General features: G+C 37.8%; 1 protein-coding gene across 4 annotated transcripts in view; it reads right to left on the bottom strand.

Annotated features, from left to right (window-relative positions):
* The window catches only part of atad2b (ATPase family AAA domain containing 2B), a 70,895-nt gene that overhangs the window by 39,334 nt on the left and 8,458 nt on the right, over positions 1-23,103 (bottom strand). For all 4 annotated transcript variants that reach the window (XM_053488591.1, XM_053488592.1, XM_053488593.1 and 1 more), the window contains exons 7-20: positions 22,763-22,909; positions 22,589-22,664; positions 22,251-22,352; positions 22,046-22,157; positions 20,822-20,937; positions 20,257-20,431; positions 19,962-20,050; positions 19,709-19,868; positions 19,428-19,518; positions 18,911-19,222; positions 17,939-18,083; positions 14,745-14,931; positions 12,349-12,534; positions 3,125-3,260 (exon numbers count right to left, since the gene is read on the bottom strand). In XM_053488591.1, coding sequence (XP_053344566.1) covers positions 3,125-3,260; positions 12,349-12,534; positions 14,745-14,931; positions 17,939-18,083; positions 18,911-19,222; positions 19,428-19,518; positions 19,709-19,868; positions 19,962-20,050; positions 20,257-20,431; positions 20,822-20,937; positions 22,046-22,157; positions 22,251-22,352; positions 22,589-22,664; positions 22,763-22,909 — 2,034 coding nt within the window. The remainder of the gene's footprint in view (positions 1-3,124; positions 3,261-12,348; positions 12,535-14,744; positions 14,932-17,938; positions 18,084-18,910; positions 19,223-19,427; positions 19,519-19,708; positions 19,869-19,961; positions 20,051-20,256; positions 20,432-20,821; positions 20,938-22,045; positions 22,158-22,250; positions 22,353-22,588; positions 22,665-22,762; positions 22,910-23,103) is intronic.

Genomic DNA, 23,103 nt, shown 5'->3' with positions numbered 1-23,103 from the left:
GCAAATCTCAGGAATGTAGAAACTCAGCATCTCATATGTATTTTGCCTGAGGATAGCAACTTCATCCAAGCAAGTGAAATAGCAGTGTTAATCGCTCTACTACTCAGTGAGGAAACAATATAGCAAGAAAGGTGAACATTGCAAATAGTCAGAACCAAACATCTATAGATGTAGATCTAAATATTTGGGAGTTTCTGGTATATATCTGCTCATATTCTGAGAGACTTTGCACGTAGAGAATTTGATAACTTGTAAGACTTGAAATGAAGCCCAGATTAAAATTATCAAAGTCTAACAAACATTACCACAAGTAAATCTACTGAAGTGACACGAGTAGAAGGAGAACTGCTGATGCTCGACTTTAGAGCTTTCTTTCATCCAGAGAGAAGAGCTAGCAGCAGGCTGTAGGCAGAGCGTCCATTCAGAAGCTTGCTCACTAGATCCAGTACACTTAATTTGTGTTGAAGATAGCAAGCAAACCATGCTAAAAGTAAGAGTAATGATTACTAAAGATAAAACGACTTTCTAACTTCAGCTAGATGGGGCTGACAGAACTTTGTCTGGAGTTCAGTGAGTCTTCATGCTTAAAGAACATAAAGAGAGTTAGAACATTTTAAAGGCCACTCTCTCATCACATCCACTATAGTGAGAGAAGAGAGAGCAGAAAGTTTGCTGCACACATTTGCATGTCTGATTAACCGAATGTTTGCGATATTGGTTCTCGCCTGGAACCCACATGTCCAAGGTTTTAAAATATTTTGGAAGTCTTCCAGCTCTTTTGATCTTTCTGACTTAAAGCAAAAAGTAATGTTCACTAACTAGTGTATTTTACAAAACATTAGGGGGTTGACCTTGAACACGAGTTGAAGACTGGGGCTCATTTCTTTCCCACACTGTCAAAACATGACTTTGTGCTAGTTCATCTTACACAAACACGCCTGTCTACCTAACACCTGTGAGAGATCAGTGAAAAATCAACCCTCATAAAATGTATTGATTTAGAGGCTAGGCAGTGGGCTATAAACAAAAAATACGAGAAACGGCAGGGATTTTTTTTTAAGTCAGCTATTTCTGCAATGAAAATCTACAAACGCAACCAAGGTGTTAATAAACAACTTCGTGGAAGGCTGCTACACATGCAGTCAAGGTTTTAGACTGCCTAAGACTGTTATATCATTTTTATTTCATTTTCAAAGCTTTCTGTTGACTTTTTTTTTTCCTGAATGCGGCACACACAGCCAAAACATAAGCTTTAGCACAACATACAGAACGTCCCTCACTTATGATGGGGTTAGGTCTCGATAAATAAATGCTTTTAATATTGTAGACTTTACCTAGTTTAGCCCTTACAGCAAAAACAAGCTCAAACACATTTGATTAAAGTTCAGTAAAACTGTATAACACAAAAACCTATTTTTTATTTTTATAAAGTGCTAAATAACTCAAGCAATTTACTGAATACTGAACTAAAAGTGGGGCGCGCAGGGGGGTAGTAATTATGGGTCCTTGCCATTAATGCACACAGCTGTCTGAGTCTGAAAAATAACGTATGACACTACATTACCACTCAAAAGTCTGGGATCACTTTCTAACTACATAGTCGTTCCTGATTTTTAGATTTTTCTACGTTGTAAAGCATTGCTGAAGGCATCTAACAAATACAATAATCTCATTTGAACAATTAATATTGAGATCTCCTACTCATGATCTGTAAAGTCTTCATAACTACTCTAATCCAAGTTTCTGTTAACTGAGCTTTCTGGGGCTGTTAACTCTAAATTAACTTTTCTGCAACAGAGGCAAGTTTTGGTCTCGCTTTCCTGAGAAGGTCTTCATGAGAGACAATTTCATCATGGTGCATGATGGGTTTTGGAAATGCACTTGGTAATACTGTTCTTGCAAGAACCATTCCAGAAAAGGCTGGCTGACCTCAGTGTCTCAAAATTGATGTAAAACATGTAGAAAATAAATTAAAACAAAACCAAAGAAATTTGCCAACATCAAACTTTTGAGCAGTAGTGAACAATGAATTGCTGGTTAGTGGGAATGCTGTGGCAAGTCTCATTAGTTTCTCACATGATAATGGCCACTGTGTCACGCAGCACTAACAAGCTCGCCCCATCATCTGGATATGAAATTCGAATGAAGCTGTAGCCCCCTGCAGCGAGGAGCCTAGAGAGAGCTGATTGTCCAAGCTCTATGGGGGAAGGCATGGGAGGCACTCCAGCACTCTCACATTAATCGCGCCTCCAAGCCAATCACGGGCGTCTGTGAGCTCACACGAGCGGAAAAAACGAATAGCGCTATGCTCAGAGTCTGTTACACTGCTCTCGACGGTGTGAGAGCAAGCAGGTTGAAAAGATGTGGTTGGCTGGGGCCACATGACTCAGAGGAAACATGTCACTGATGGGTAGGGATTTCAGAAATACCTACTCAATGTTCGGCAACTGATCACAATGTTATGGCTGATTTACACGGCTGGCTCAGGAAAACACCAATTTAAAGTGCAGTTTGACCTAAACGCGTTTTACTTTTACAATAAAGTAAAGTCAAAAAATCTTAAATCGAACCATCATAAGTGAGGAACCATCTGTACATGAGGCTGCTGTCCATGTGTCAGTTATGAAGTATGAAGAGCATTAAATTAATAATTTTTTCCATCTTGTTTTTCATTATTGAAATTTAAGCATGTTTATCCAATTCAATGCTCTTTATTGTAATCAAAAAATTCTAAAAAATAAATGTATATATCATTATTAAATCATACTATGAGCACACTATAGTACACACTCATGTCCTGGCCATCTCTCACACAAATATCTTGATAGTCCGTCACAGCTTCGCTCCCATACTCGGAGCTTGCTTAGCAGCTGGAGAGACAGTGTGTGGTACAAAAGGTCCTTTTACACTCCAGTCAACCGGCTAATAAATCTAATCAGTAATTTTGAATCTACGATAAGACACATCCAATAAACACTCAGCAGTTTATAAAAAAAAAAAAAAAAAAAAAAAAAAAGAAAGAAAAACATTTTACAAGCTTTTTGGTCTTTTTGAACAAAGACACGGATTCAACAATTTAAAATAAATAAATAAATCCTTAAATAAAATGTGCCTAAGTACATACCTTTTTTTCTCGGACGGAGTGGTGGCCTGGCTGCTTGCACCAGTATAAGATCACTGAAGAACTTCCTGCGGTCCTCCTCCCCAGGTGTTGTGAGACACATCACCTCACCATAGGAGCGACTGAACATGCACTTTACCTACACACACAAAATGTATAAAACAAAAACTTTAAAACAAGATTGTAGTGAGCATGCAGAACAATATCAAAAGGGCAAATGAAGCATATTTACCCAAGACCAGCTATTAAACTCAGTAAAATTTAATGAGATGCATAAATACTTAATAACAACTGAATAATCATTGGTTTATGTTAAAAAACTGAAATGATTCCATGTCTTAAAAAAAAAGAAAAGTTTCTGCACTCATGCAAAGCCTAATGGATCTGCATTCATAAATTTAACATGCACCCAAGACAGGTCAGCATGTGCCTGAAAATGTAAGCACTAAAAAGAAAAACGTTCGAAAATCATTAAAGATGCTAGGTGGAGAAAAAGATATGCATCAAAAATCTGCACAAAAGTGGAGCAAACTGACTCACTCTAAACACCTGCAGAACCACATTTTGCTTTTTTTTTCCCCACTGAAGGTGAAATGTCCTCTCCACTCTCTCCTAGTAAAGAGCAACATTCTGCTCAGGTCACAACACAAAAGGCCTCTTTGTAAATATACCACATTTCTAAAGCATGTTCTACAGCAAAACTCTAATGGACATGTGATCCTTTCTGTGCGCGATACAGTTCTGGACAAAAGTGTCACCCTTTTGCTTCAAATCAAAAGATCAGCCAGTGCTTACTGTTAATCATTAGGAAGGCGACAATAATGATGGGAAAATGAGGAGTAAATTAATAAAATTTTCAGACATGCAGCACTTCATGTAGATAAATATTAAAATACATATTTGCAAATGTTATGCAGTTGAGCCTCCAAGCAGTTCTATATTAATATACATTATTAATACATGATATTTAGCACTATGATTTCCTTTTTCAGACATGGGGTACGCAACACTGCTGGCACCATTAAACTGCTCTGGTGAAGAATTTCCTTCATTTAGACATAAGCCACTTTTACATTCCTGTATGTTCCTCACAACAAATAATTCTGGCTGATCGGTTACAAAAATGCAGGTCATTCTAGAGCTTGAAGGTGGAACCTAAACTGCAATGTTTCTTTACTGCTGTTTAGCAGTTTTGCTAGTATTCAGTCTTGAGCCGAGCTGTGCGATTAAATGGATTTTGCAATTTATCAATCTGTTCAATAATTGAATTGCTGGGTCGGTTTCAGAATTGATTCTCAGTTTTTAAATAATTTAGGTAAGTTTAAAGCTATTAAAATGGTTGAATATTGAGGAATTTCTTAAAAGTACTTGAAAAATAGTCTAATTGTTGCAAGATCACTTCTTTTTTTGAGTTTATGGTCGATCGGTGCATTACTGGACTGTAGTGTGGAGGAGAAGATTGGCAAAAAAATTTTTTAAAGTCATGTCACATTGTTGTTCTTTAGTCTTTCGGCTGCTCCCGGCAAGAGGTCGCCACAGTGGACCATCCGGTCCGCACATACAAGCCTGGAACAGGTTTCCCTGACGCAATCCTCTCATTTTATCCGGGCTCGAGAACAGAAAAGTCATGTGTACAATTCACAAAAACAAATATTGAAAAAACACACCGCCAAAAAATAAAAACACCAACCTAACCAAGTAAAAATAAAATAAATAAATTAAATGGCCCAAACAGGTGCAAGTTGACACCTTCAAAGGCCTCAATATGTGGAAATGACTTGGCTTGAAGTCAGGACTGTACGTGGGTGCGGTAATAACAGACAGCCGAGCTCCTGTAATGTGCAAGTGGTGCAGTAAGCAGGATGAAGTCATGTAATGAAAAAAACTAAATGCCTTTAGTGATTAAACCAGGCTATTTCTCCATTAAAGGAAAGTTCCACTAAAGGAGTTTCTGGGTGGTCGGGATTTTAGACATGGAGCAGGAAGACCTGATCATGGCTCTGGCATACTGAGAAAACTTTCTACTTTGATGGTATCCAAGCATTACTAAAACAAATGTGGTAAGTGAACTACTGTAGCAGGGGATTATATAGAGAAATAAAGGAGTTTTTATTCGCATTTCAACTGCATTCTGCTAAAAGAAAAAATCCTGGTTTGACTTGAACGGTCCTCAGACATTTGTAGTTTTCAATACTTTTCAAACCTGTAAACAATATAGATGCTTGAGACAAGAAAAGAAAAACATTAGGGTTACTGAATCAAATCAACAGTCTACATCATATGATTCACAATTCATGAATATTTATTTTTGATTAAATCTGTGTCAATCTAAAGCCCTTCTTAAAATCATTTCAAGTTATTTTAAAATGTGTGCGCATGCCTATCTGAAATAGTTTAGGACTTCTGTAGGGTTGACTCGAGATCCCAACAGAGTGACTTTTACAGAAAATATAATGGAATGTACTCATTCAGACATGAAGCCAACATATTGCGTTGGTGTGAGTGCAGATCTAAAAGTAGCTTAGAGACTGTGGTCTCCAGCCACCAAGCCCCTCTCTATATAGGTTTTTTTTCTTATAAAAGAAATTAACTATCTAAAATGAGTGGAAAACAAACATCTCTGTAGATTCTTTAAAAAAGGAAGCTGCACTTAAAAGAAAATGTCTTACCTAAATTGCAACAGGTTATTTACATGCTCCATGCCCACTCTGTATAATAGACGTTGCCTTAAAAGTATGTTCGAGACAACTTACATTCTGCATGATGGCTGGTCTGTGCATAACGGTCTTATACAAGCATTATTATCAAACTGAATGTTTAAGAGTCCTTATACAGGACAGTTCCAAAAAGGCTTTTATTACAATAAGTTAAACAGAGTGGCAAGATGGGCTTCATGGAGAGTTAAAAAAAACGCAAAGATCAGCAAAAACATCTATAAAAGTAAAGGACACTGGACATTAAATGACAAACCAAGGCTTACTGACCATGCTTTCTGCTTGGCCACGAAGGAAAAATTTATTTTACAACCCTAGCCCTATTTTACAGTTATTGCTGGCTACATGATATTAATTCGCTCAATAAAGTCCACTGTGCAGCTCGGTCCTCTGATGTCTATGTGGGAATGAGTGCTGCTTCACTGGTGTCCTAACTGTCCCTTCTGCAGTGTGTCTAGCAAGAATACTGTAATAATCTGGATTTAATGAGCTCTAAATATCACATAAATCCTGAATAGCACATGTTCACATCTGGCATAGACAGAGGCGCTTCACCTGAGACTCGGCTGCTACAGGATGAAGGCAGCGTTCTGACTAGCGGGGCTGGCAGTAAGTTTCGCATGGCTGATCACTGTTCTTGGCACGCAGTCTATTGTTTTTGGTTTGCCAACAAAATACTACAGCGGCGATCCGAAAACACTAAAAAGTTGATGGATTCAAAATATTTTTCTAAGAAATGAAGTAAACAATCCATAAGGGGGTAATTTATACTAAAATAATATAAGCCATTATATAGTATTAATAACTGGATTCATTTCGACCTTTTGCTTATGTTAAAGCTGGAACAACTCTTGGAAAACTAAGACAGTCTTTTAAACCAATCAGACTTAAGAATTCAACCCTGATTGGTATAAACATATAAATAATGACCAGATAGCAAAATAAAACAATCAGCATTCAACTAGTTTTTGATTAAGCAATATCATGAAAGGGAGTGCCGTTGTACTGGATCTAAACACTTCTGTGATGCGGTCATAAGCAAGATACTTATTCCTACTCATTCCACAAATAAAACATCTGCTAATTCCCAGGTTTTTTTGTTTAAACCACAAATCTTATTAAATGGAGGCCTCAGAGTGGTGCAGTGGTAAATTGCTCGCCCTTCGGGGATCACTGGATCGGTTTCCAGGTAATGCTGTAACCTCTTGCAGCCGGAGATCTAGAGAAAGCTGATTGGCCAAGCTCTCTCAGAGGGAAGGGATAAGAGGTACTTAGTGCTTCCACATTAATCACGGCTCTACAGCCAATCAGGGGTGCCTGTGAGCTTACGCAAGTGGAAGAAGCAGATAGCGCTGTCCTATAAGTGTGTTACGCTGCCCCAAACGGCGCGTGAGCGAGCAGTTCGAAAAGATGCGGTCGGCTGGCGTCATGTGATTCGGAGAAAACACGTGATGGTCTTCGGCCCTCCCGACTGAGTGGTAGTAGTAGCCTTAATGTGGGAGCCCCCTAGTGACGGGGTGGAATTGGATACGACTAAATTAGGGAGAAAATCATGGAAAAAATCCAAGGAAAATAAAATAAAAACGTATTAAATGGAAAGCTGGTGCGAAAAGATGTATAATCCCTTGTTCCACATCAGCGGCCGTATTCACAAAGCTTCTTAGAATTCTCTCAGAGAGCTCCTATCTTAGCTTAAAAAGTCCTAGCTGGGAGTCCTAGACTAAAAGTAATTTCGGAAATTTCTCAGAGCAATTCTCTACAAGTACAGTACAAAAACCTTTATCTTAGTGAGGAGGTGTGGTTGGCCCATTGCTAGGGATGACGCAGCAATTCAAGGACTGATTTGTTGATAAATATTTTTTAACCAAGTTAAAATAATATATATATATAAAACTTGGTAAAAAAAGATTTTGATTATTCAGAATGACTGACGTAGAATTGTTTTTCCTGATAAAAGTTGTTCTGTAACTGGTTTTGAAAGTGGGTTTTGGGTGGGCGCTGGTCTCCGCTCTTTCCAGCACTGTGGACTATTCCCACCCAATTTCTCTTACGCTGTGCACGACAGTTAGTATAATTGACTATGCTAGAACATCTAGGATGCAGAGTGATGCATACAGCTAAATCTCACAGTGATGTTACCGTCTATTATCACCACTTGTGGAATGCCTCTCATCCAATCAGATTACTCACTCGAAACTGTTGTATAAATTAGACTTAGTGTGTCCAACCATCTGAATAGTTAAGTACAAACTACATTTAGAGGATGTTCATTGCAATACTGAGATCCTCTTCACAACACCAAGCCCTATTCCCTGCCAACATACTTCGATCACACCTCTGTATAGGCTATATAGAGTGAAACTGTATTCAACCCAGCATGTGACTGAGTGGCACTGTTCTTTTGTACATTTGTTTCAATGTCCCTTGAAAAAAATAAACCTCATGCCCCAAAACTATACATGGCTCCTGCTGATGCAGCATGTTCTGTACTGCATTATGTCAGGCCCTGAAGACAAAGAAACCGGGAAAAGAATAACACCACAATAATCTTTTTGCAACAGCATCCTTATGCCAGACTCTGTGTAAAAGACATGTACCGGAAACTGAACAAAAAGATGACATTGTTAGTCTGGCTTGAAAGACAAGAAAGGCATCCAATGCCAAAGAAGTCTTTAAATGGTTTCATGACTTCAAGATCACAGTCTGGTCAGCTGACTGCCAATCAGCTCCTACCTTGAGCTACTAAGAATGGGAAGATTTATGAAACAGATTTGTCTCTCACCTCAAGCCTTTGCATCACCGTCCCCCCAAAACTCTAATCGCCCTTGTTAATTGTTTCAGAGAACTAGAGTGGAAACCATTACAAACTCAGCAAACAACTGTGTGTGTGTGTGTGTGTGTGTGTGTGTGTGTGTGTGGGGCCAGGAGTTTTCTAACATCTTTACCAACAAGACAACTGAATTTTCTAACTGAAGACTATGGAATAAGATCACCGTCAAAAATATTTGTACGTAAAAAAAAAAATTTTAAAAAAGATTTTGGAATCCATCTCAGACAAAAGAATTACACACAAATCTTTTTTTTTACGCACGAATATTTTGGACAGTGATCTTAATCCATAAAGACCAGTAACTCCTGACATACGAAAATTAAAAATTCGTAGATGCGAACAAATTGCAAAAGTAGCTCATGTGTATTGTACAAAAATAGACACTATAGTGCACCAGATAAAGTTTTTACAATTATATACTGTATTTTCAATATGATTTTATAAAATGTCCAAAGTCTGGTATACTATATGTATAAAGGGGACAGATGCACCGCTAAGACTTAGTCAAGTAAATTGGTATGCTTTACATTGTATATTATATTGAAGCAATCCTAGTGCTTTAAACACGAATGGATCTCTTAAAAATCTCAACGCTCACCATCCTTTTTAACACCTTCAGCACCTGTTATGATGTGCTATTTATGCAATATTTGAAATGCACCGTCACTGACTGAAAAAAGCCTTGTAATTCAACACATTTCGCTGACCAAGAATCTTTCCTGTTTCTGACTGGAAGTTAGGCCATGTTGAGGTGTACAAGAGGGGGTGAGAAGGCTTCCACACCAAGGTGACCAATCTAAGGACAGCGAGACTCTATCGTACGTGCTGTAAATAACGTTCAAAGCATGGTCTGACTTTTAAAATTGAAACATTCAAATTTCAGCACTACAAAACTGCTTTATAATGAAGCGCTCATGTAAGAGGGTGTGAGAGACGGACAAGCAAGTTGTTATGGACCATGATAATTTCCTTCTCCTTCTAAATAAATGCCATTTCAAAACAGTCAAATTATTGAGCTGCATCAAGCAAAGAAAACAACTAAAGAGATCTGAAATTACTGGGAACTGGGTTGAGTTTTCTACACATTACGAAAACCTGTCTTTTGCCACGCTTTTTAAGCAGTATAGCAAGGGGAAGAGGGAAAAAAAAAAAAAAAAAAAAAAAAACTGCCCGTTCTAGTATACTTCTGAGAGTAACAAAGTGGTTACAAAGAGACAACGATCTACAGTCTCCTAAAAACACCAACTCCTTCAGGGAGTAAAGCAGGATTTAATGAATAAGCCTTGTATATAAAGCACAAGCAGGGTTTGTCAATAAAATTAGCAGTCTGTTCTCTAGTAGCATTACTGTGCCCTCCTGGCGGGCACTGCTCCCTCTAACAGGCTATGATCAAGAGCATCACCACCAGCCTATCACAACCCCCAGCAACACACACACTAGGTAGCCTGGGCTCACACAATGGGCTTCTGAGGGATTTTAAATGGTCTCTGTGGAAGAAAAAAAAAAAAAAAAAAAAAAAAATCATGTCCCTGCCACAGCAACTCCCCACTGGTACAAACAGGGAAGCTACTTTTTTGCTTTTATGAACATTCACGATGCACCGATCTCCAGAGTATCCTTGAAAGCAGCGAGCTGACTGTGGTGCTTTGTGGAAGAATAGAAATGATGGATATGTGAGAAGAAAAAAGCAACTAAAACAAAGGCAAGAGAGGGAAAAAAATCTAATAGGATAAAAAAGTAAGAGGAAATAGTGTGTCAATGTAAAGGTAAAATTTATTACATTCATTAAGGCTTTATAGCTTTAATGAAGACCTAGAAGTTTGTACTTTTTTTTTTTTTTTTTTTACTTTGTTACAGTAATTATTGTTATTTTTGTTCTAAATCCTATATACTCAGGTGAACCTTTTTGCTGAATAATCTGCAGTAGACCAGCTGCTGTCAGGTGGGAATGTTAAAGTTTCATTTATTCATTCATTGATTTTCTCAAACCACTTATCCTGCATCGGGTCATTGGGGGCCAAACCCTATCATAGGGGACACTTTGGATGAGCTGCCAACCATCACTGGACACAGTCTAAAAGCATGTCTTTTGACTATAGGAAAAAAAAACTCCTTTTGGCAAGATTCTAACCCACAGCCCCGGAAGTGCGAGAAAACAGTGCTAGCAGCTGAGCTTCAGTGTCCTTGATGTTCCAGTTTGATTAAGCAAGTAGCATTCAAGAGATTAAGAATATCTCTTAAACTTAGAATTAGCCTAAGAAGTGTACAACCCACAAGGACATGTATACTGAAAACATAAAACTAAATTAAACCTTGGTTGGTTCATGTTTTGAAATAGATGTACAGTAAATCAAAATGTAGATTAGTGGTCTACTTTTCCAGTTGAGGGAAAAAATATATAATAAATAAATAGAAAAATCAGCCTTAAGTTGTACAAGGTCCCCCTCTGCTGTAGGAGTTGGGTATATTGGACTAGTTGATCTGGGGTGGACATACTGGCTGGGAGAAATAAAATGTTATATATTCATACTTGGAGCAGCCAGACTCAAAGTATTATAGATCGCCTCATCAGCGGTCTGCTCTTCTCCGTAATCAACAGAAAATAAACAGATAAATAAAAATGCCTGTGTTTCGTTTAGCACAGAATTTGTTTCAAACTAAATTGAAGAGTGCATTCATCAAATATTTGAAAAGGCTGATTCACCACCTACAGAAAAAATAAACAAGATGAATCAAAAGTAGCCCTAAACACATCAATCTTACTTCATGGAGCTGTTTGGCTCCAGCACTGAAGAAAGTACAAAACTTGGCCGCATTAACCAAAGTCTCAGTGCAGTCATTTTTACTTTTTTTCTTTTTTTTTTTACTGCTCTGTTAAGAGCGTTCCAGCCATCAGAGTCGAGCAGTGTAATGAGGGACTGAAAGTGATGGAGCACTTTGTAGCAGTGTACAATAAGCACTTCATCAAAAGTATCCTGGGGTTCTTTGACAGCAATGTTTAAGTTTCACATTATCCAAATTTTCATGCAGCCTAATGAGCTATACATAGTTTGACTAAAATGATCAACAGAATTTTGCAGAAAATATTTTTATACATTATTTATAAATTGGTCCATTAATTTTGTGCATGCGTGTTCTGGCACATTCTGATAAACAAAACCATGCTAAAACACTTACATTCATAAGATGTAAAAAGCAATTATCTAGGACTGTTGGTGCTCAATGTCCATACATTAGATTTTGCTTTGGAGTTACAATCAGGAATTAGGTTTCATGTAAATAAAATCATGCGGGATTTGCAGTGTAACTGACCAAAAGTCCACTGCACATCAACAAAGCCACCGTGGATAACTGTTGCAAGTATTCAACTCACTAGCAATAAGAAACATACTAGTAATAAAGCAAAAAAAAAAAAAGTATATAACACCTAACCAGAACGTAAACTGCTCAAATATTGAAAACACAGAGTCCTAAGTTCTGTATAAGCTTTTTTATAAGCTGTATAACATTTTTACCCTCAAAAACCTCTAGAAAGAAATGCATATATTAAAGCATTCTCTAAGAACCTCATCAAATGCTGTCAAATGCATCATATTCTTTTAAAAAACAGAAAACAATATGGGAAAGAAAACCCAAAAAAAGAGCAACAAGGCAGGTTGAAAAGAAAAATGATGCCTCCTCACCTCTTCAGGGAGCTGCTGGTAGCTGATCTCAGCCGTGGCAAGGATGAGAAGTGGGGTGAAGGAGGGAACATCCTGCAGCAGTGTGAGGAACGTACTCTTCACCGTGTCACTTATGGCCTCCCACCAATCACTGACGTGTGGCATGTAGATTACGCTTGGCACGCTCCGCTGTGCCTCCCGAAACACCTAAAGTCAAAAACGCAGACACACCTTTCAGTGAGAAAATTACAACTGAGAACAAGCTATTCTCGAAGCAAGATAGATAGCTGGGGTAGATAGAATTTTCAGAGCTTTTGTTTTACACCTGAAGCCCAGCATTTTCTTTCTCAGTACTAGGAGTGTAATGATTTGCAGGACAATGCTGTGCTGATATTACAAAGTGTGTATGGGAGGAAGGAACGCCACCGCTCACACCTCGATATCCTGCAGGCTAAGTGATGGTAGTGCAAACGCAATGTGCTACATTAGAAACTTTTTAGAATAGAATACCAATCATATAATTATTTATTTTCTTCAGTCTGTATTAATGCATTTAATTAGTTCTTTGTATATTATTTCAGCATTACATTAGCTACCACTTTTTAGCTGAGCCAGTTTCTAGGCAACCAAACCAATGAACTGAGCAGCACACTGGAGCTTGTTCTCGCCCCGTAAGTTTATGATTAGTCCACCCCTGTGCAGAGATCTCCACGTCAGTAAAATCTGAACAAATTTTTTTTTCCTCTGTGCAGATTTTTCAAGCTGTGTATATCAGTTCCACGGAAGAAGACAAGCCACTTTACATAACTAAAATCACACTGTGTACTGCATCGCATTATAGCAACTATAAAGAGCATTATAATGACAGTGGAACTCAGTAGGCATGTGAATCAATCATACATGATGTTTGGCAGGGAAAAAAAATTAAATAAAGCAGCTAAATTTAGAAATCAAAGCTATAAATTCAAATTAATTTAGAATTTATTTTATTTAAACCTTTTATGGATGTAAGATTCAGTTATTTATTCACAAGTATCTTACAGCAGAATGAAATGATTTTTTCCCCTCCTTCACATATCCACAAGGTCAGCCAGGATACAGCGCCCCCTGGAGCAGATTAGGTTAAGGGTCACACTCAAGGGCTCACTACCAGCAGCTTGCGTTTTGAACCCTAACCTTCTGAGCCTTAACTATTTTTGAGCAACCGCCCACCCACATTAGTTTAAAAAATTATTTTTTTTCATTATTTTTTTTTTTTTTTATGTGTAAACAGTCTGGGCAAGTAATTTACCTGTAAATCTAACACTTTCAAAATAGTCCCTAAATACATTATACTTATTTGAACATTAACAGATTAAGAACTGAAACACATCACTGCCACGAGCACCGGTGCCGGTTAATAAAACCGAACTTATTTCATTTGTTCAGCCTGAAATCCAGAGGTCTCGTAAAATCATAAAACCCTTTCCAAAATTGTTTTGGCCATTTAAAATAATAGGACTCACAAAAAGTTATGAAAAGATCAGACACCATGTGACAAAGCAAAAATCAACTACATTTTATCAGTTGAAATCATAAGATCAATACCAATATTTTTACCTACATTTATATAAAATAAAATTATATATATATATATATATATTTTTTTTTTCACCATTCTTTAACTTTTCTATGTTCCACTGTGGTGGCACAGTTAAGTCTTTGGAAAAACGTTTTGTGTCTGTTGCATGTTGTAAATGAAAGATTAAAAGAGTAAACTCATGACCCTCCCTCCTCTCTAAACACATACTGATGACAGAAGGTAAGGCTGTATTGATCTAGTGTGAAAGCTCAATAAATAAAGATCCAGTCTTATCTCCAGACTCCCATTTGTCAGGCAATACTATCGGAAATCTCTAAAAGATTCTAGCTAAGGCTAATTAGTCAAAAGCATTTTATGGTAGAAAAACATATATTCATGGATTTAATTTGCATAACAGTGAATATTTTAACTAACTAAGAGAGATACAGTCTCTCTGTAAGCAATAAACAATATATCATTGCTAACGGAGATGCCATGACAATACAAAATTTTGATCACAGTTTATTTCTACCACTTAGGGTTACAGGAAAATACAAAAAAAAATTTAAACCTTTTTAATTAAAAAATTTAGTCGTGCCTAACACTATGGCTGGATAATAAATTTATATTATTAGAATTAATCACTTCAACAATGACATGTAACAGCTTATTCAACTGTAAACCCCTAACCTATTTTAATTCAAAAACAGACAGCTTATACAGAACCTCATGCCCTTGCTATTTCGTTCAAGAAGTTAAATAAAAAGAACTTGCTGTAAAAAGGACATGATGTAATAAACTTGGTTGTGTGTGTGTGTGTGTGTGTGTGTGTGTGTGTGTGTGTGTGTGTACTGACCTGAGCGCAGGACTCCTCTGGGGTCTTGGCACTGACAGAGTAAAGCGTGGGCAGGTCGAGGCGATGCACAGTGAACTTGTTGAGGTGATGCAGCAGAGCAGGAGCCAGGTGTGTGCTCTGACCCGAGCCCTGAGGCCCTGTTAGCAGAAGCCGTGGTCGGTATGAGGTTGGCTGCTGATAGGCAGACCTGTTTCAGAAGAAAAAAAATTAGAAATATCACAGACGTGATTAAGATTGTGATAGACTGAAGATGAAATTATTTACCTAAAGTACATTTTCACTGTACACAAAATCTGTACACAGCAAATATACAGTAATATGTGCAGAGGAACAGTGTGGGGTGTGCACAGATATTTCAGCACCCAGTATTTAGGTATTTCTCATGCTCTACTTCCACATGAGAAAACGAGGCCCTGAAAAATAAATGATTTTCTGATTTAGAGCATTACTGTGGTGGTATATAGGGGACTGAAAAGCTCACAGATCCAGGTGTTTATTATTCTCATCCATGAAGGAGAAGCCAGTCACATTATGAAGGCCATGGCATAAAGGTTGGTGGAACAGGACACACATCACCTGATCTTACATTGAATGTAAAGCTGAACATCTCAAATACTCTGCGCTTATTAAATACAATTTGAAAATATCTATGACGACTGACTAATCCAACTATGCACAGAAACCTTAAACCTTTACCCCTTACAAAATTAGAATTTTAACCGTGTCACAAATTAGACACTAAAAGTTTTTTCTGTCTACGTTCACATTACAAGCCACACTGCTCAATTTTTTTGGCCAGGTCAGATTTCATGACCTGTCACTTCAACTACAAGTACCTTTTATCCGGACTACCATGGACTCTAACAAAGTGACTCAGATAGGATCAGATTTATGTGATCACAGCCCTAAAAAAAAAAAAAAAAAAAAAAAAACACACGGATCTGTGTCACATTGTGGCAATTTTTTCTTTTTTTTTTTTTTAATGAGTCTTTTAGGCTTGTAATTTGAATGTGGCCTTAGAATTCTTGTTCATCTATCATTTTTCTCAAACATATTGACCACTAACCGGAGCAAATTTAAAAATGACTTAGACATAGGACAGTTTTCAAAAATCTGTTCTGTGAATCTTATGGATACTTGAATATTAAAATGATGGAGAAGATACAGCTCTGCACAACGCAGCATCAGGCTGGTTTTCTCAATCCTCTTTCTAGGCCACACAATTAGAAAACTGACAGATTAAAAAAAATAAAAAAATATATTCAGATGAAGAATAATTCATTAAAACTATTTTAAAACTATATAAACAAACTGCTGATAGAAAACCTTGTAGCTTCTTAGGAATAAAATGCTGAATTAGATTTAATGGATTTCAGCTTTAATTAAATGAGAAGAGTTTATATGCATTATGAAACTCTTATTAAAACAACAATTTGTAGTGAATGCTGGTTAATGACTGAAATATTACCCATAAAACAAGATATAACAAACAAATAGCTGCTACAAAATAAATTAATATAAATAACAATAAACCAGCATCTGCTCTCTGCCTTGTAAAAGCGAATGGCTGTATTAAGCCGTTACTCCAATGTAGGCCAACAGACGGCAGCACAAATCACTGGAAAATCTTTGTACATCTATAATATACTGCTGCTTTGTGTATACTATGTGGTTTTAAATAATAATTATGATAATTATAGATTCGTATTAAGCAAACATCACCACCTATTATAAAGGGCGTTCAAGTCAAACTGGGTATTTCAAGTCTCAAGTCTAGGCTAAAAATCTATTTATTTAGCAAAGCATTTTTGTAAATTGATTTGCCTTAGGTAAAGGAGCAGATCTGGGGGACTCATGGACGTAGAGTATTATGGTAACCTGGTGTTTGGATGCTGTCTTCCCCACTCTCATTGATCACTCAGGTTGGTTGCTTTACATCTCAGAGAGCCCTCATGTCTGTGTTTCCTTCTTGTTCTCCCTTTTAGTTATGCTGTCAGTTAGTCCTGCCGGAGTCCCTGCTTGCACTCTACACTAAATATACATTGACCTTATACATTGTTCGACTGTGACCATACCCAACTGCCATTTCTCCATCTCTTTTGCTCTCTCCTCTTCTGCTGTCTCTCCATTTCTTCCTCTCTTCTTTTTCCTCTACCTATCGCTCTGTCGAGCTATACATGTCGCTCCTGAGCTGCCAGTGATCCAGACCTCCTCTGCCCCCTGGAGCAGTCTGACTCGTCCTGGAGTCCTGCCTCTGGTTGGAGATCTCGTCGCATGGATGCCCAGTGTGGTCTTCCTGGGATGCGTGTGGTGACTGGGGACGCTTCCACTTTTCCACGAAGACGGTTCTGTCCTCGACTGATGTAGACAGCTGTTCTCTAAGGACCTGTGACTTCAGTCGCTCAATAGTTTGGGACTGGAATTTCCTACAGGCTATTTGAGCCTTCAAAAACAAACTGGACTCCATTTAATTTAACACATCTCCTGTTATACTGAACTTCAAGTCTGACACAGTATGATCAATCCCTACTATCTGTTTTCACCCAGATGAGGATGGGTTCCCTGTTGAGTCTGGTTCCTCTCAAGATTTCTTCTCAAAGATTATTACCATCTCAGGGAGTTTTTCCTTGCCACTGTCGCTGTCGTCCTCAGCTTGCTCATCAGGGACAGTCTTATTTTGAATTATACACATTCACATTTCATACAGACTTAAATAATTCTTTTGATTGGGTAAAGCTGCTTTGCGACAATTAATTGTTAAAAGCGCTATACAAATAAAATTTAATTTAAAAAATTTAATTGAATTGTGTGTGCGTGCGAGAAAGTCGTCATACACAGCAGCCCCCTCCTCCTCTCTCTAGTCTCAATCACTACAGCCATGATTCTTTTAAAAAGGTAACGTGTGAGGTTATTTTGTTTATATTTTACTTTATATTTTGTAAAAATTATTTTATATCAATATATTTGGGTTTCGGAATGAATCATTGGAGTTTCCATTATTTCTTCGCTATAATGAATCGCTTTGATATACGATATAACGAAATTATGCTCACAATCCAAGTTTCCACTGTGTTTGATCTGCATGTCTGCATGGTAACTATTTCTTTAAATCAGAATAAAACATCGATTTGAATAACAATACAGAACTTTACTAATGTAGATAATAACTGCACTGAAATAAGGAAATATCTTACGTAGTAAAATGAAGGAAGGGTTTGTGAACAGTAGATGTGTGTGATTTCTTTGGAGATTCTGGCTGAACATCATAAATGGACTGAGCACCAGCTCCTTCTTCCCCCTCGCTGTAAGAGTCCTCCTCCAGCAGCTGATTGTCAGAGTCTGTGCAAAGAAATGTATTAAAGTCATTCACAAGATGAGCTCTAATGCTTCAGATACTAGAACAACTCGAAAGTTTAGAGATCAATTTTCCCATTAAAAGTCCATAACAAATCTCCTGAGGCTAACTTGAAAACTTTGCCTAAAAAAAAATTAAAAAAATTTCCCCTAGACCGTATGCCATGTTTATTAGTTTCATTCAGCCTATTTAATAGGGTTCCCCTATAAATTCACATTTATGTATGGGAATAATAGGTTTAGAGGAAAGCTCCTTACGTATTAGGGCTGTAAGTCAGTTTATGAGTTAATACGATTGGAGAGAAAGCAGTCCTCCAAATTGGAAGTCGTTAACAAGAGCGAGAGATGTGCTCCCTGCAGAAATATGGTGCTGAAATTGAATTACTCTCTGTCTAATCTACTGAAGCTGACTAACGCAGAGGTTTGCAGTTAGAAGAAAATTAATTTCCAGTGGACAGCAAAAGACTGATGTACCAGTAAGGCAATGTTTTAAAATCTGAAAAACAGAAGGGCCAACAAAGCTCCATTACTACAAAGAATATAAATTCCTATACTATTTGCTGTATGAAATTTTAATACACAAAAATGCCTCAGCGCGCTTAAGACTTATGTGCGTGTTTAATTTTATATAAAAATCTGATATATAATGTATACAAAATATTTTATTTTATTACAAATGAATGTGTGCATACAAGATATTAATCAATAATTGTACATGATCAATTGATTAATTTAGCAAATGATGAACATATTAGAGGGCATTACAATTTACAGTATTTAAGCGCTGCCCCACAAATGTTTATACTCTGTACCGTGAGTTTGTTCCCTGTGTGGGAGCTCTGCATGGGGGAAGACTCGCAGCAGGCAGGAGAGTGTGTGGGCAAATGATCGCTCCAGCAGAGGCTGCAGTGTGCAGGACAAGGCCCGGCCTGGTGGTGCAAGAGCTCTCTGAGCAGCTGGAACAATAGCACGCAAAGCACGACCAAAGTCCTGCGGACCCAGCACGATAGAACCCACGTCCAATTTGTAGCGCTGGCTGCTGCTGTATATTTGAGGATAGTGCCGCCGCAATGCCGCCAGTGACGCCTCGGTGCAAAGTGCTTTAATGTCGGCACCACAGTACCCTGGTGAGAGGAGACATCAGGGACCGCTTAAGTCAGCAACTCTCAATATACTTTTTAGATAGAGTTTTTTTAATGTGACAACTTAAATAAGTGATGAATTAACATTTCTGCCAGAACAAGGACAGGACATAAAACTTGGGCTAAATTGGTTATTCTGTAGCTGTAGTATCCATTTTAAAAAAAGGCTATCTAGGGTCTCTCTTACCGACACATTTTTCTGCCAACTCATCCATAAAGGAATCTGACAGCTTTGGGTTCCAATCCCTGGTGTGAATTTCTAAAATGTGCTTTCGAGCCTGCAGACAAAAAAAAAAAAAAAAAAAAGGTTTGTGTTTAAAAATATATAAATAAATACACTCCAAAACATGACAAAGTATTAATCAAACCTTTAGCTTGTCACCGCTTTTAGCAGTCAGTCATTTTCAAAGTCAATGGAAGTCTCGTAACACTGAGACCAGGCTAGTCACTCCAGAAGAATTTATTTACCTGTTTATCTGGCAGGTTGAACAGAAATTCCCGGTCAAAACGACCAGGCCTCCTGAGTGCAGGGTCGATAGAGTCAAGTCTGTTTGTAGCACCAATGACCACTATCTCCCCTCGACTGTCCAAACCATCCATTAAAGCCAGCAACGTGGAAACTATGGAGCTAAAATATGAATTGCACAGTTAAGAAATATTAAAACTGACAACCTCAGCTTGAAAAGATCAAATCAGATCAGATTTAGATAATAAAAATAACCTGTGAATCTGATCCTGTCTGCTAGAACGAACAGGTGCAAGGCCGTCGATCTCATCAAAAAAGATGATAGACGGTCTCATGAGGTATGCCTACAAGAAGTGGTAGAGGAGAAAATATTACTAAACTTGTAACACATACTGTACAATATAACAATTCCGTCTAGAGTAAGCAGTTATACCTTTTGCTATATCCTTATACAGTATAAACAAATTCACCCCCAAACATTAAGTTTGATCCTTCTCATCCAAAACCACACATCAAGATGGGTGACACAAAACAAGCTTAACAGGCAAACCTGGTCAAAAAGAAGGCGGAGCTGTCGTTCTGATTCTCCCACCCATTTGCTGAGGCAGTCGGCTCCCTTCCGCATAAAAAAGGAGACCTTAGTGTCGCCCTGACTGCACTCGTTTGCCAGCGCCCGAGCCACCAAAGTCTTCCCTGTCCCTGGAGGACCATAGAACAGGCAACCCCTACAGCAGCAGAGAAAAACGTGCGTGTCAAAATGTTCAGAGTAATACTGTGCAGTGCTAATCAATGAGGCACATCATTAATCATGTGCTTCCCTTTTTACTCTGATTCACCAATCACTCTGGAATGAGTCTAAACTCATAAGATCTCAAGACCTTAACCCAAAGTTGAATCTTTATGCTTACTAAAACAGTTTTTTTAATTAGCCTCACTGACAAGTTGTTTTAATATGGCCACAGAGTTGTTAAGTCCGAGTGCTGCAAGTTCTTCAACTCAGTTCCAGTAATTGAAGCTTGAAGCAGCCCAATAATTCAAACCCTTCCGAAATGTTAACATTTTCTGACCAGACAGTGTAGGTATGCACACACAAAAACACACTGTTAGAGACTTACCTTGGAGGCTGAATCTTAAACTTCTCAAACACTTCAGGGTAGAGAAGAGGAAAGACCACCATCTCTTTGAGAGACTTAATGTGAGAGGTAAGCCCGCCTACACTGTCAAACTTCACCTATATTTGGATGAACAAAAATAGTTAATCCAAAAATACACATTAAAAGGATTCCTAAACACGCACAGCCTAAAGTTTGGATCATTTATAAATCTTGGTACTATACTGCAAAATTTATACTTATTTTATTATATAGCCAAGGTATTTAATTAAATTTAATGTAGGTCCAGTAACAAAAGTTTCAAATAAGCAATAAACTGAACGGTAACAACATTAAATATATTTGCAAGCAACATAATCGGGCCCAAGCACCTCTGCCATCACCAGCCAGTGGGCATACTGGGCGCACACATTTAAAGGGGACATACCAATACCATTATAATAAAATTTCCCTGATTCTAAAATTATATGTCAAGACCCTCAAAAAACCCTGGATTCTGTGTGTCTGGATTGGTGTAATGTCACTTAATATCATGTCACACAAAGTTGTTATTCACATTTCAGGCCGACCCATCTGAGATCACTTTGCAATTTTGCATCCTCAATGTCTTGAAGTTGGTTACATAGACCCAGTTTGGTGGCGACTGTATAAAACCCCTAGAAATATAACTAAATCCATTGGGTGCGATTGGCAAATGACCCAAAATAACGGACTTACTGTTGAGATGAAATGCGATGCGAAAATCGTTACGCTGAATTAGATCTAAATGTGTGCCACGTTTCACATGTATACATGGAAGTGTGTATGAGCTATGCACCAAAATCTTGTGTGAGGGCTCTGTTCCACAACACATGACCCTGTCAGGTGTTCTAATGCCAGCAGATTGTGTGCTGATTTTCATGACTTTTTAAGCAAGACCCCCAAAAATCTCCAGACACTTGGAAAAAAATAAATCCTTAGAACAACAAATTGGCCCTTCACACTTTTAAATTCCTGTTTTCATCGGTAATGGTTATTAAATGCAACAGATGCATCGGTTTCCAGAAGTGGCTTCTACAGCTTATCTCAGAAATAGTTCTAAGATAAGCTATTAAACGATAGCAATCTTTCCCCACACATGGTTATTAGATATTACAGTATTTTTTACAAGGCTCAGGTTGGTCTGTTAAACTACTCTGCTGGGTGGACAAAGTGATGCTCCCTGTTCAAAAAGCATGCCAAACTCACAGAGGTATCCAGATTCATGGGGTCCACGTCAGCTAAACTAGCACCAACTTTCACCCGATCACGAAGCACACCACTGGCCAGGTCCTCTGCTCGCAAATTCATAGGCAGACATCTGCAAAAAAAAAAAAAAAAAAAAAAAAAGACATTCTTTTAGAGACTAGTCTGGAATAACAGAAAACAAAATGGATAAGAGTTTTAAGGTCACCTGTTCCGAGCACGTGTCATGCTTTTACTTTTTCTTCTTTCAAACCGCTCCTCGTCCGATGAGGACGTTGTATCGCTACTATGAATAGCATGCTTCTTTATTCTGAAAAGAGAATGCAATTAGAAATAGAGAATAATAATTATAAAAACATGTTTAAAATGTCAGCGTTCAGCAGGCAGAACTAAAGAGTTGGATTAGGTTACACAGATCACTTCTCATTCACACTAAATCTGTTTATCTGTTAACAACTTTATGGTTTACTAGACCAGAATATTTTTTTGTAAAGAAAGATCCAGGTTAACCCTAAAAACGACTGATTCCCCGAGTTGGTCACACACCTGATATGGCTTCTTCTTGCAGGGGATCTGTGTGTGTCAAACACTGTGTTCTTACTTTGTTTTCTGTTTACTGGCACTACAAATGGACACACAATTCAAAATAAAGAAATTGATTAGAATACTGTGTGGTTCAACAGAAAGCATTAATTTCACCAGCACATAACTCTGAAGTACCAATGGGTGGTGCCTCATAACGCTGCACGGTTTTACGCTGCCTAAGGTTGTAAGGTCTATCATTCTCCTCTCCTGCTTCCTCTGCTTCATCTCCTTCATCATCTTCATCATCTTCCCCTTCATCGTCATCTCCCTCCTCATGGGATTCTACACAAATCAAATGATTATTTAAGAATATGCACAAGCTCAAAATAAATGCAATGTGTAAATTTAACACATTATATTAAACATATAGTATAGATATTTTATGTACAGACTTTAAAAAAATTAGTATTAGTTAAAAAAAATAAAAAACACTAACTTGCTAATACAAAAAGCAAATGACTAATTGTTTGAAGCAT

Source organism: Clarias gariepinus, chromosome 27, assembly GCF_024256425.1.
Source record: "Clarias gariepinus isolate MV-2021 ecotype Netherlands chromosome 27, CGAR_prim_01v2, whole genome shotgun sequence".
In the NCBI taxonomy this organism is placed as follows: Eukaryota; Metazoa; Chordata; class Actinopteri; order Siluriformes; family Clariidae; genus Clarias; species Clarias gariepinus.
The sequence above is the reverse complement of the archived record's forward strand: the minus strand, read 5'-3'. Positions and strand labels throughout refer to the sequence as shown.